General features: G+C 42.1%; 1 protein-coding gene across 2 annotated transcripts; it reads left to right on the forward strand.

Moving 5' to 3' along the window:
- The first annotated feature begins 5,227 nt into the window (after window positions 1-5,227).
- On the forward strand, window positions 5,228-9,110 carry LOC130430808 (avidin-related protein 4/5-like). Of its 2 annotated transcripts, XM_056759980.1 has the most exons (6): window positions 5,290-5,354; window positions 5,570-5,626; window positions 6,356-6,381; window positions 6,543-6,759; window positions 8,744-8,861; window positions 8,957-9,110. In XM_056759980.1, the coding sequence occupies exons 3-6, from the start codon at window positions 6,376-6,378 to the stop codon at window positions 8,988-8,990; spliced, it is 375 nt and encodes a 124-aa protein (XP_056615958.1). In that variant the 5' UTR covers window positions 5,290-5,354; window positions 5,570-5,626; window positions 6,356-6,375; the 3' UTR covers window positions 8,991-9,110. The 2 variants fall into 2 exon arrangements, with proteins under 2 accessions (XP_056615957.1, XP_056615958.1); XM_056759979.1 differs by lacking the exon at window positions 5,570-5,626 and having other exon boundaries at window positions 5,228-5,354; window positions 8,957-9,109.
- The last annotated feature ends 4,556 nt before the right edge of the window (window positions 9,111-13,666 follow it).

Raw genomic sequence — 13,666 nt, forward strand, 5'->3', positions numbered from 1 at the left:
TTAAAGAAAGTCGTGACTACGCCACCCAGGTTAATTACCAGGGAAAAATCAATACAAGCACACCGGTTCGAGTTTCCTCTTAGACAAAGAGACCATGAGATGTAGATATAAATAAAACACACTTTTATTTGTACCAATTGCAACTTTAATATATGACCATAAATAATTAAAAGCCATAACATGAAGCAGAAAAGCAATTTTGCAACACAAAATAAGTACACGAAACTAGGGAACTGTGCTCACCAGCAGTTAGACAGACTCCAAATGGCCCACAAGTGTCAACACGTGTACCAAAATGAAAACCACGACACTGGTGTAATACACTACAAAAGAAAATCAGTAGGAAACTACACACGGTAGACAAATCTGGACTCCTCCCAGCTCCTAGAAATAAAAAATGCACATGCGGAAAAACCCGTCAAGAATGTAGACAAGTTTAGAAATTTGTGTCCATTTGTTTTCATGTAATTGAAGTCAATGAGAATTGATGATGAACACTTTCAGGAAACATCAAAACTATGAAAGTTTTAGTGAGAAGTGAGTTGTTGAGTAATGACAGAATGTCAAACAGTAGGTGAGAAATCACCAGCTGGTGCACCAATTTTGCGAGATTTGGACCTCTGCATACTACAGTTGCATCCGAATACGCCTACTTACCTACTATATAGTATGAGAAAACACAGATGTCCGAATCCTCAGTATTTGTAAAAGAGTAGTTGAGAATTTTCCGGATGGCTTACTGTTTAACCCACATTCTGAAGCACCCAGAGACAGATTCTTGGGATACTTCTCTATCCCATGAGCCCACGGGACAGGATAAGTTCATACAGGAACATGGCGGAGAACTGCGAGGCAGGTGTTTTAAAATGTGAGGATTACTGGACAACAATGTGTTTCATACGTTGCAGTTGCATTTGTTAAAGTGCTGTAGCGTTAAGAGTAGCTGCCCAATCTCTCCTTTGTGAAAACATTACCAACATGTTCTAAATGCTGGGAAAACTCATGGAAGGTAAAGTTAGCATTACTGATGTTAATGCACCTGTCTCTCACAACTTCAGTTCCCTTTCTGTCGGTCTCTCGACGTTGTGTCGAGCGACAGATGGGGTTCGCCCTTGTGAACCAGATGCGAGCAGATGGTCATTCAGAAGTTGTGGTCACAGTGGCTGTCTTCCTCCGGGAACCAACCACCACTTCCTCTGCTACCCGGGCTGTGACGCTGGTGGCTAAGGCCCCGATGTCCGCCAGTGCTAGCAGCGTTAGTGATATGGGGACCTCTGCGAGCGTAAACCCGCATGCCAAGCGGTCACAGGAAGTTCGCACCCCGTCTCTCTTCTGACTGTTCCCCAACCGACGGTGGCAAACCATCCGGATCCTCAGTCACGTATTGGGAAACGATGCGTGACTATGATGAGATGTCACTCGAAGCATCGGAAGGAGACTTCTTGGCATCCGACGCTGAAGACTTCGAGCTCCCCCTCAAGGGGGGGTCGAGCTCAGGAGGAAGCAGATCTTGAGATGTCACCCATGCTAACCCGGGCAGCCTCGAGCACTGGGTTGCAGTGCACACCACCGCCTCCTCCCCAACGCTCGGGGCTGGATACGTGCTGCCAAACCCCCCCCCCCCGGTGCCATTCTTTCCGGAGGGGAATGAAGAGCTGTGCAAGACTTGGAGTGCTCCACTCACGGCTCGCTCCAGTCAAACAAGTTCTAGGACCCTTACTTCCCTCGATGGTAGGGCACCCAAAGGTTACGTCGATATCCCCCAGGTGGAACGTCCGTTCGTGTCCACCTTTGCCCGCAGACGGCTGCCACCTGGAGGAATCGGCCACTTCTTCAGTCTAAAGCATGTAAGACTTCGGCATCGCTGTTGTTGAAGGCCTTCGCTGCTGCAGGCCAAGCTGCCTCCTCTCTTCTTCTCTTCGTTAAGAGAGCTCCACGAGGGTAAGGCTGACCAGGGTATTATGCAGGATCTCAGTGCCGCCACTAACCTCGCCCTACGGGCGACCAAGGTGACGGCGTGGACCCTGGGTCGGACGATGTCCACGCTAGTGGTCCAAGAGAAAAACCTCTGTCAAAACCTTGCGCAGAAGAGTGACACAGAGAAAGTCCGCTTTCTCGATGCACAAATTTCTCAAGGGGGGCTGTTTGGTGACACCGTCGAGGACTTCGCTCAGCAGTTCTCGAAGGTGAAAAAGCAGACAGAGGCTATTAGCCACATTCTACCTTGCTGCGACACACCCGACCCAGAGGCCTCCGAGATCTCATGGGACGTCTGCTTCCCAGCAGCCCAGGCCCCCTTCGACATCAGCTCCGGTTCCTTTGCTCCCACCTTCACCCCTTCAGCAACCTTCAACCAAGAAGCGCCCCTGACGGGAAGACACCAGGTTGAACAACATCGGGTCCGACCATCACAGCCACGCCTCTGATCGGTCGGTATAGGACAGTTCCTGCCTTGTATCAAAAGCCGGGCCCTTCTCAGGGCCTGGCACCCACTTACTCACTAAGAGAGTTTCCGTTCTCCCACATTCCACTGGACTGTGTTCAGCAACCCGACGTCACATCTTGGCAAGATGTAAGGTCTAACACACATTAAGTAAATCAGCGGACCCAACCTTCCCTCCGGGGTCCCCCAGTGGGAATGGTAAAGCAGACCGTCCCCTTGGTCCCCTCTCAAGTTTCAGGGCATCCTCTCCATCTCTGTCTGAGGCAGGGATGCCCCCGTACTTCGGGCAGAGGTCGCCGTACTTCGGGCAGAGGTGGCCACCCTTCTGGCGAAACAGGCCATCGATCTCGTCCCTCAAGCCAAGATATTCAGCTGATTTTACAGCCTGTACTTCATCTTTCCCGCCCCATTCTAGATCTGCATACCATGAAGAAGCACCTTCGCAAGCTTCCGTTCAGGATGCTCACGCAGAGGCGCATCCTGACATCCATCAGGTGTTAGGATTGGTTCGTGGCAATCGACCTGAAGGACGCTTACTTTCATGTCTCGATCCTCCCTCGATACTGGCCGTTCCTACGGTTCGCGTTTAAGGGGCGGGCATATCAGTAGGGAGTCCTTCCTTTCGCTCTGTCCCTGTCCCCATGGGTCTTAACGAAGATTGTGGAAGCCGCCCTTTCTCCGCTCAGGGTAAAAGGTGTGTGGGTACTGAACTATCTCGATGTGTACACAAAGGGACCTTGTGCTCCGGCACCTAGATCGATTGGGACTTCATGTCAACCGAGAAGAGCAAGCTTTCCCCAGTGCAGAGCATCCTCTTTATCGGGATCGTGTTGTCCTTCATACAAGAGAGACTGGAGACTAACATGTCCCCCTCCACACTGAAGGTGTATGTAGTCGCTATAGTCACTCGTCACGACTCAATTGATGTAAAGTCTCTTGGGGAGCACGATGTGATCATCAGGTTCCTAAGGGTCACGGAAAGGCGGAATCCGCCTCATCTCCGCTCCATACCCTCTTGGGACCTTAATTTGGTCCTGCCGGGCCTCTCGGAGGTTCCGATGATCCTCACCTTTCGAGTAAGACAGCCCACCCTATGGTGCTCGCTTCCTTCAAGAGGGTAGGGGACTTACAAGCATTCTCCGTGTCCCTGGATGGCCTTGAAGAACTCTCGGCCCTGGCAACTCTCACGCTATCCTGAGACCCAGGCCCGGATACGTGCCCAAAGGTCCCCTAGACTCCCTTTCGTGACCAAGTGGTGAACTTGCAAGCACTCCCCATTGGGGAGGAAGACCAAACCCCCTCCGTGTTGTGTCCAGTACACACACTACGCCTTTACTTGGACCGCATGCAGAGCTTCAGGAACTATGACCAGCTCTTTATCTGTTTCGGAGGACAGCAGAAGGGGAGGGCTGTCTCCAAACAGAGACTGGCGCACTGGATCGTGGATGGAAGTAGGAAGAGGACTCTGCGGCGTATCCCTAATTAAGGAAGTCACGTTCACCCGGTGTAAACCCGATCCGGACGCCCTATCGCTAGTAGAGAGCTAAGGCCTCTGTCCGTGAAAGGTTACAGGTCAGTGCGTGACCATCTTTCCCCAAGAAAGCACTGGGTCCTCCACCATTACAATGGAAGGTGAAGGTTTCGCAAAAGCCTCGTGCTGACATACCCATGCCTGTTACGTCGAGAGACCGACAGAAGGGGAACGACTCGGTTACGTCTGTAACCTCAGTTTCCTGATGGAGGGAACGAGACATTGTGTCCCATATGCCACACCAAGTATCGTATTCAGCTGCAGTCGTGAGAGGCTCTCAAGCTCTTCAGAACAAAAGGTAAATGAATGCTGCACGCTGTCATCCTTTTTATACCGGATATCCGGGGGCGGAGACCGGCATGCAAATTTCATAAGCCAAATTTCATTGGCCTCTTCTATAGTAGTCAAAGTTGATAAGTTCTTAAGGGCGAACCCCATAGTCGACTCGACACAATGTCGCGCTTGTTATTGCGTCACGTGGTTAATCTCTGGCCCATGTACACTACAGCGCAGTAGCTGGCAGATTTGCACCACAAATGTAATTTGCTCCCCGCCATTAAAAAGGAAAAGAAGATCATCAATATGGCGGACTACGGCAGATCGCATTCATACTACAGCCATTTAGAGAAAACAGTAGGTACCCATTTAGCCCCGTTGAGTTCGTACCTACTACAATTGAGTACAATCCCATTGAGTATGCGATTTTGACTCAGCCATCGTGTTTTACAAGCCTCATTGTGTCTTCATGCGGGACTTCCTTGTTTCTGTTGAACATTTCCCCAGTCGTGTGTTTGGACTTTATATATATTAATATTTTCCTGGACCTTGTTCGTTTTGCCCCCTCGAGGGAAGTTATCTATTTGAGTCTTGTTTTAGTTTATTGTTTTCCCCATTGCGGGTTTAACTTTTCAACAACTGCCTGCGTTTGGGTTCTGTTTTCCACATATTGTGACAGTTTCAGAGAGATATTTGGAGAGACAGAGATGGCTTAAAGCGCACCCTGTTTATTTTCTTTATTTCACAAAAGGACAAAGTTTTGTTGTTATTATGAGTGTAAACATATAAAAGTAGACCTTTCACATTTTCAAATGATGTTTTACTATTGCTTGTATGACCAAAATTACCAGAGTATTTTAAATCTCTTTCAGCAGTGATAAAAAGTGAAATGGTGGGGCATGTCCTGAGGACTAACTGATACTCACCAAACAAGAACCTTTTGCCATTTTCTTAGTAAATTTGACTTGTCTCAACATGCCGCCTCTTCCTGCTAATGTACCCCTGCACTTCATGTGTATTATATTTCCTTGATAACTTGATCAAAACTAACACTTGCTCTCCATTTTCTTCTGAGAGTGCTCCGGTCTTTCAACACTTGCTCAGGTAATGTTTTAATGCAATCCTTTTTTGAAAAATATTTTCCAGGTAAATCACTTATAAAGGACCTGCTTTCTGTGCAATTCTCAGATTTTACATGTGTTTGAAGTATATTTTTTATTATTATTATTCAATTTCCTCAACTTTTTTTATAATGTTATATCTGCATTCTGAGACATTTGATGAGCTTACAAGTTTTTGCATTCCATCTGGCTTTGTAGATGAAAATAAAACGTCCATACATGTACATAACATAAAGAGAAAAACATCACATAAATGTAAGTGAGAATACGCATATGTGAATAACTAAATTTTTATAAAAGTTCTTGCTTTTACTATGCTTTACTAATTTTACATTTAAATTTAGGGATTCGGTAGTTGCTTTTATCCGAAGCAACTTACATTGTAGATACTCAGATACAAATGTATAGTATAATGCAATCCTATGTGCTAACCCCTGAAAGCTGCAGACCTTTTATATATTTAGTGAATTAGTTATATGTTATATATTCACTTTATTCTATTCTTTATGACTTTATGACTTTATTCTTTTTATGACTCTATATGTTGTGTAATCTCATATTGGAATTTGTATTTGTATTGTATTTATAAGTAGATAGGAGTTGGGGGTGGTCTCATTCTCAAGGTTCTTAATAGCATCATGAGACCATGTTGTGAAGCAGTAGTTTTCCACTGTCTATGTTCGTATAATACCTCCTGCGGAATGTGTTTCTAGTCGCATGAAGTTTGACTGACGTCGAAAAGCAGCTAAGACCACATTTACACAAAGAAAAAGGGAATCCGGGAAAACGAATGAATACATTGTATTATGATGAATTCACATGGTATTCGGCTGCTCCATCAAGAGTTGTTTGCTGAAAATCCTATCAATGCTTGGAATGCAAATTTAGTCAGATATATCAAAGGCTATATTCGGTTTCATTATCTACCTCAATTGTATCATTTATAAATGAACTCTATGTTGTCTTTTCTTCCTCTTTGTCTAGGAAACTTTGGAAATTGAAATATGGAGGTGAGAAATACTGTACTTGCTTGCAGCATTTACCATGTTTGACGCAATTTGTTCTCTTTGTTACCAGCAGTACCATAATTTGAACCTGGAGATTTAAAATAAAACTAAATACTGATTGTTTTATTCAAAAGTCATTTACCATTCTAATGTTTATCTAAAAGTCTAAAAGTTCAAAAGTGTCTGGAAAGTGGAAAAACGAACTCGGTTCTATAATGGAGCTGAAGGAGAATGGGACTGGTCAAATTAGTGGGACATACACAACCGCTGCGGAGTTCAAAGCCAGAAACAGTCCAGGAGAAACTGCTGACCTTGTGGGCTACATCAATACAGCGGAGGCTAAAAAGACTACTATTGCCTTCTGCATGGCCTGGAAAGAAGGTGGGTTTGGCCAGGGGAGCTGCAGTGCAGTTTAAGACAAAAGATACATGGAATATACTAAATATAGGGTGTAGGAGCCGCATTTGAGTTTGTGTTTGGTTCCATAATTTACTTATAGTTGTCTTTTCTATTGCTTTTGGGTAGTACACCTTCCAAAAAGCCAGGGGGCGCGCCACCCTATAAATTGGAGCAGGTAGCGCATGATAGGGGAGAAGAAGTGCCAGCAGATACAGTCTTTGACCTCGGCCTGGATTTGCGATACCGGAAAGCTTGGCTTATATGAGAAAGCGCTGCAAAGGAATATTTAAATGACATTTAAAACAGTTCTCATTTTTTGTTTAGTCTTTTACTCTATCTATTTTACAATAAACACCGGCAAACATTCAACTACAAACACTCTTAGATTTTATTGGATTCGGGCTGTGAGTCTGACCCTGCATTCGCATTCTCCCGGTGGTCGAAAACAGTAACAGGGGGTTACAGGAAAACCCAACATTGTTTTTGCCACTACAAAGGGTGTGCATTGACGTCACTTTCTCACGTGAACACGACGGGACATGCTCCCTTCAGTGGTAAAACATTCTGCTTTCGCTGTTTTTAATAAGAGAATAAAGGTAATCCGCAACTAAATCATGCAATTATTTGCTGAAATTACAAGCAGTTGGACTCGACTGTGATCCTTACGACTTACATAGAGGCTATTTACACCTGGTCACAAAACGTGCGTTTTCTCTGATCTGACAGCTATCCGATTTGTTACAACGTTTTTATTTACACTTGGCCACATGAATACGTTTGATCTGAATGGATATGAATCCGATCTTACGTGCCCACAAATTGCAAATACACATCCGTTGAGCTCAAATGGCAGCCACTGGTATTCTTCTCTATCTTGGATTGCGAATGCAGTCCAAAAAAAAGAAGTTTGCTGGATCGCCTACTCAACAAAAGCAGCATTTCATTTGATCGGATTTGAATCTGTCTCGAATGCGTTTTGGAGGCCATTTACACCTGGTCTTTTCACGATCGGAAAGCTATCCGATCTGAGAAAACGCATGAAGTGACCAGGTGTAAACATCCTCATAGGAACCTAGTGTCCTTGGACACTGAAATGCTACACTGAATTGAGTTTCCTGATATTTATTTTGTACCTGATTTCAATGCCGGGGGAAATACACAAAGCAAAGAAGTTAACATGTTCTACTAAAGCAAATCACTATTAGTGGTTTAACAAACTAAATTTTACAAGATTTACATTGTTCTTTTAAATGTTTACGGTGTTGACAAATACGTAACGTTTGTAGGTGATACATATGCTTAGAACGTTAAAAGAAATAAAACGTGGGGAAGAAACATTGTAGAAAGTGGTTAACACTATTATATGGTCAAATCACCAATTGCCTTTTCGTTTTCAATTTGACAGGGACAACGCATTGTCAGTGTAAAAATAAATAAAAAAAGCCCCTCCTCCAATTTGTGTAGAGATTAACTGATTTTGACCATGAATATAGCCTTAGATGGTGGAATGGTATAAGGAAATAAATAATTCATAAATATAAGGCATGTTGCCATTTTGAAGTAACCAGAACATGTGCCTTCTGAACGGGGTCTGCTGGTGTGTGGCTGAAGTATGTAGTGCTTTTACAAAGGCAAAACCCTTATGGAAAAAGGCTCAACAACATTGCGAAGTGTGCTGTTGTCTCAGGTTACTGCTACAGGGGCAGCGGCCCACCCGCAGCGTGCTGGCTGCAACCTGACGGTCCTTTTCGTTTACCTTATACTAGACGCAAAGCGATGCTCTCTGACTTGTAAACTGTAACACAGTTTAAAGTAGGGAAGGAAGGAGGCGGGAACCGGCGAACATTTAAATAAAGTTTAATCAAAAATCTCTTGCTGAACCTTTAAGTTTAGATCATTTCCCTGTAAACAATATTTTATCTTTAATTAAATAGAATTTTGCTGATTTGTTTTTTTTTTTTCTTAGGCTCGTGTAGTGCATTCTCTGGCCAGTTCTTCGATGGCAAAGGTACTGGTGTAATCAAGACCACCTGGCTTCTGCATTCACCTGTGGATTGCCTCCAAGACAACTGGGAAGCAACACGGTTAGAGGTTTAATTTACTTTTAGCAGACCTTAATACACGTTTATGTTTACTACTTTACCCATATGAACTCATATTTCTCTTGTATTTTGAATAGTGTTGGGGAGAACACATTCAACAGAATCTCCTGAAAGAAAAGGAAGTGGAAAATGACTTGAGAAACATTTTTCAAGTTTATTATCAAAATAAAGTTTGATTAACATTGTTCAAAACTTGATCAAAACTTGTGCTTTTGTCTTGTTTAACAGTAAGAATATTTAAACTTATTTTTTTCTTGAATTAGCTTATATTTGTCTAGAACAAGTAAAAACGGGTTGTCACTTGGCTAAGAAAATTCATCTTAACATCAAGCATCGCATTAGTTCAGGCAGGTCAAGTCAGTATAGATTGCTCCAGCTGGCAGTCAGCTGTTCTGATATGCACCAATCATAATCCGACACACACCTCAGCGCAGCATTTAAATTCCCATTCATTCCGAATCACAGTCTCTGCAGTTACTCACTGGATCCCCCCTCTGTCCCCGACTTCACCTTATTACTAAATTAAATCTGCAATTCAGTGATCATACATTTTTGTATCACATGCATGTATATCATGGTTCTGTTCCATACACAAGGGGGTTTCGACTCTCTGATCTCCCCGCCCCGTCCAGGAATTGTGCCGGACGAGCGCGTGGAGTCTACCCAGAACAGAACCATAACCCCAATACCAAATAGATGCATTACTATTCAATAAAATCTGTTTTCAAACGTAAGTGGTCCTGACTGAAACTTGAATGTGGTTCGAGAAGGTTGACCCAGACAATTCCAGTGATTAACTGTCCCAAATCAGGCTTGTGACCATGGCCCTTAATAATGTACTTCAATGCAGCTGACTTGACATATTTATGATGTTCTTAACTTGAAATTATACATTTTCATTCTGTATTCACTAGTCTTTTCAAAGATTATTTTGAAAACAACTTTTCAGTATAATTTGATAAAAATTGCTGTGATAATATTACCAATATTATGCAGTATTTTTTTTATTGTGTTCACTAGGGCTGGGGGTAAACAATTATTTATGAAATGATTAATCTAACGATTATTTTATTGATTAGTTGAATAATCTAACGACTAATTGGACAATCAATCTAACGCTTATTTTTCTGGTGCTCGATTAGTAAAAACCATAATGTATCCCAAATAAATACCAAGAAAAATCTTAATAATATACTTTATTAAACAACAGTTATGCACAGCAAAAAAATTGTCATCTTTACACAGAATAAAATAAATAAAATAATTTTACTGTTATGCAAAATGAAAGACCAGCCTGTTCACTCTTTACAGTACCAGCATAACTCTCTTGTTCAAAAAAATCTAAAATTGTATTGCAAAAAAAAACACTGCAGTGTTTAACAAAATATAAAATTCCTATTTTTGCGTATATTTGCGTGCATTGCATCTCTTTCTCAGGACAGGACACCAAGGTTCTTTGCTTTTGCAAGGAAAACACGAAAGCAATGCATATTAGAACAACAGCTAAGACTGTTGGGTATTTTAAATCTACTCTTAACCTCATTGTAGTGCTATGCTATGATTAATTTATTTGAATGCTAACGTGGCTATCTAGCAGCTGTGCAATTTGGTGGTGCTAGGCTAACCAATTTACAAACGCATCTTAGCTCTTTGTGCAGTTTGTTCGTGCTAGGTTAGTACGTTCACCTTAGTTAACGTCAGCTACATAGATAGCGGTGTTCTGCAGCCGTAAACTAGCTTCCATTCAAGCCAACATTAGATGATTACTAACATTAGCTAAACACAGCGGTCTAGGCGCCAGTAGCTACCTAGCACGAACAAACTGCACGGAGAGCTAAGATAGTTAGCTAGCCCCACCGAGGTGCGCAGAGCTCAAGCTACACTACACAAACATGTAATTAATTTAGCCAACGTTAGTACTCAGTTGTTTTTGTCTCCTTCACGAGTGACAATGGGGTACTTCCATTTCAGATGCTCCAACATTGCTGTTGTGCTGGCGTGGTATGCCAACTCCATTTGGCAAAGAGCACAAATAACAACACCTTTACGTTTGGGACTAATTTTGAAGTATTCCAATACCCATGTTTTGGTCTCCAACGTTTGTGTGGCGAGCTGCTGGCGAAGCGTCGACGCAAAAATATGACGTCGACACGACGTGTCGCTACAGCCCTAGTGTTCACCATGAAGCACATTATTATATTAACATGCAGCCATTAAGGCTGTGTTCACAGAGGGGTTTTCATGTGGCTGAAACTCACTTTATAAACTTTATTTATATAGTGCCTTTTACAATTTTCATTGTAACATGTACATGAGACATATTGACTAAAAGCAAAACAACTAAAGTCATTTTCCTGTAAAAACAAGAAAAAGTAAAAACACAAAAGACGGGCATACCCACATACAAATGTTCCACACACACAATATGCACACATACTTAAACAGATCAATATAGACAAACACATGGACGGGCACACACGCACGCACTCACAGTGAAAGCACACATTTTAGATAAAGGAGAGAGAAACACAGGTCAAATATTAAACAGACTATAAATTCCTATATGCAATAATAATTATGTCAAACTTCTGAATTCTAAAGCAGCCTTCCCAGCCAGGCAAATATTGCATAACCATATGCAAACGGTGGCGAGGAACCCAAAACTCCACTTGAGAAAAAAACACTCAGGAGAACCCAGGCCCAACCAGGGGATTCCAAAGCTGCTGCCTCTGCACAAGCTCGACAGTGCTTGCACAAGGCAAAATAAAAAATAAATAAACATACTAATATTGTAAATTATAGATTTAAGATTATCATTAAAAATCTAAAAGCATTTGAAATTTTGTAGTGAAGTCATGTCAAGTCTCTGCAACCTTTATCCAGCTCTATCATCTCAGTTCTTGTCAGTTCACTGCTTCCCATTCTCCGCACTGCCAGCAGGTCTGGGCATGAAGGCAAGGCAAGGCAAGGCAAGTTTATTTATATAGCACATTTCATACACAAGTGCAAATCAAATTGCTTTACATAAAATGATTGACAGAAAGAAATAAGTCTTAAGAAACAATAAAACAGCAATAAAATTGATAAAAAATGTGACTGTATATATAAAAAGAATAAGAGCAAATAAAAATAAATTAGAAATAGAAGTGCAGTTGATGTAAACCAGCACAGTGCTCAGGTTGTGAATGCACAGCTAAACAAGTGTGTTTTTAATCTGGATTTAAAAGCTGATACTGTTGGTGAATGTCTGATGTCTTCTGGAAGCAGATTCCAGCTACGGGTGGCGTAAAGACTAAACACTGACTCGCCCTGTTTTGAGTGAATCCTTGTTATCTCTAACTGACTTGATCCTGATGATCTGAGAAGTCTGTTTGGTTTATATTCAATGAGCATATCTGAGATGTATTTAGGTCCTAGACCATTAAGCGATTTATAGACAATTAATAATACTTTGAAGTTGATTCTAAAAGTAACTGGTAACCAGTGTAAGGAGCTGAGGATTGGAGTGATATGCTCAGATTTTTTGGTTCTGGTCAGAATCCTGGCAGCAGCGTTCTGTATGAGCTGCAGCTGTCTGATGGTCTTTTTGGGAAGACCTGTAAGGAGTCCATTACAGTAATCCACCCTGCTGGTGATTGAAAGCATGAACTAGTTTCTCTAAATCTTTGCTTGGGACAAAACATCTGATTCTGGCTATGTTTCGGTGATGGTAGTACGCTGATTTGCTTTTTGCTTTGACATAACTGCTGAAACTAAGGTCAGACTCCAAAATGACCCCAAGATTTTTTACCTTGCTTTGTGTCTTTAGACCTCTTAAGTCAATGTATGTGTTTACCTTGTTAGTTTCATCCTTGTTGCCAAAAACAATGACTTCAGTTTTGTTTTTATTTAACTGAAGGAAGTTTTGACACATCCAGCTGTTAATTTCATCAATGCACTGGCAAAGAGAGTCAATAGGCCTGTAGTCATTGGGTGAGAGGGCTAGTTAGATCTGAGTGTCATCAGCATAGCTGTGGTAGGCAATTTGGTACTTTTTCATTATTTGGCCAATTGGGAGCATATACAAATTGAAGAGGAGCGGAGCAAGAATTGAGCCCTGTGGAACACCGCAAGTTATGGGTGTCCAGTCAGATTTATGGTTGCCTATATTCACATAGTAACCTCTCCCTTGAAGGTATCACCCAAACCATTTAAGTACCAATCCAGAAAGCCCTACCCAGCTTTCCAGCCTATTTAGGAGTGTGGTGTGATCTACCGTGTCAAAAGCAGCGCTGAGATCTAGTAAAACCAGAACTGATATTTTGCCTGAATCAGAATTCAATAGAATATCATTAATTATCTTTATGAGCACTGTCTCTGTGCTATGATGCTGACGGAAACCAGACTGGTAACTGTCCAGGTAGCCATTTGAGTTCAAGAATTTGGTCAGCTGATTGAAGACAACCTTTTCAATGATCTTGCCTATAAAAGGAAGATTTTACATTGGTCTGTAGTTAGACAGTAAGGTTTTATCTAGATTGCCCTTTCTTAATAGAGGTGTGACCAATGCATTTTTTAGGGACTCTGGGAAAGTTCCTTAGAGCAGTGAGGTATTAACTATTTTTAGGAGATCTGCTTCCAAACAGTTAAACACTCTTTTGAAAAAGGATGTGGGAAGTGTGTCAAGGCTGCAAGTTGACTCCTTAAGATGCTGTACCGTTTCCTGCAGGGTTTTGAGATCAATTGTCTGAAATTCAGACAAAGTAACAAATTTTTGATGAACTGAGGTCAGACTGACCTGACTGCCG

Source organism: Triplophysa dalaica, chromosome 10 (assembly GCF_015846415.1).
Source record: "Triplophysa dalaica isolate WHDGS20190420 chromosome 10, ASM1584641v1, whole genome shotgun sequence".
Lineage (NCBI taxonomy): Eukaryota > Metazoa > Chordata > Actinopteri > Cypriniformes > Nemacheilidae > Triplophysa > Triplophysa dalaica.

Bases quoted from the DNA above. Each gene is read 5' to 3' on its own strand.
- LOC130430808 (XM_056759979.1), top strand. The intron at 6,760-8,743 runs GTGGGTTTGGCC...TTTTTTTCTTAG, and splicing joins CTGCATGGCCTGGAAAGAAG to GCTCGTGTAGTGCATTCTCT. The intron at 8,862-8,956 runs GTTAGAGGTTTA...TATTTTGAATAG, and splicing joins GACAACTGGGAAGCAACACG to TGTTGGGGAGAACACATTCA.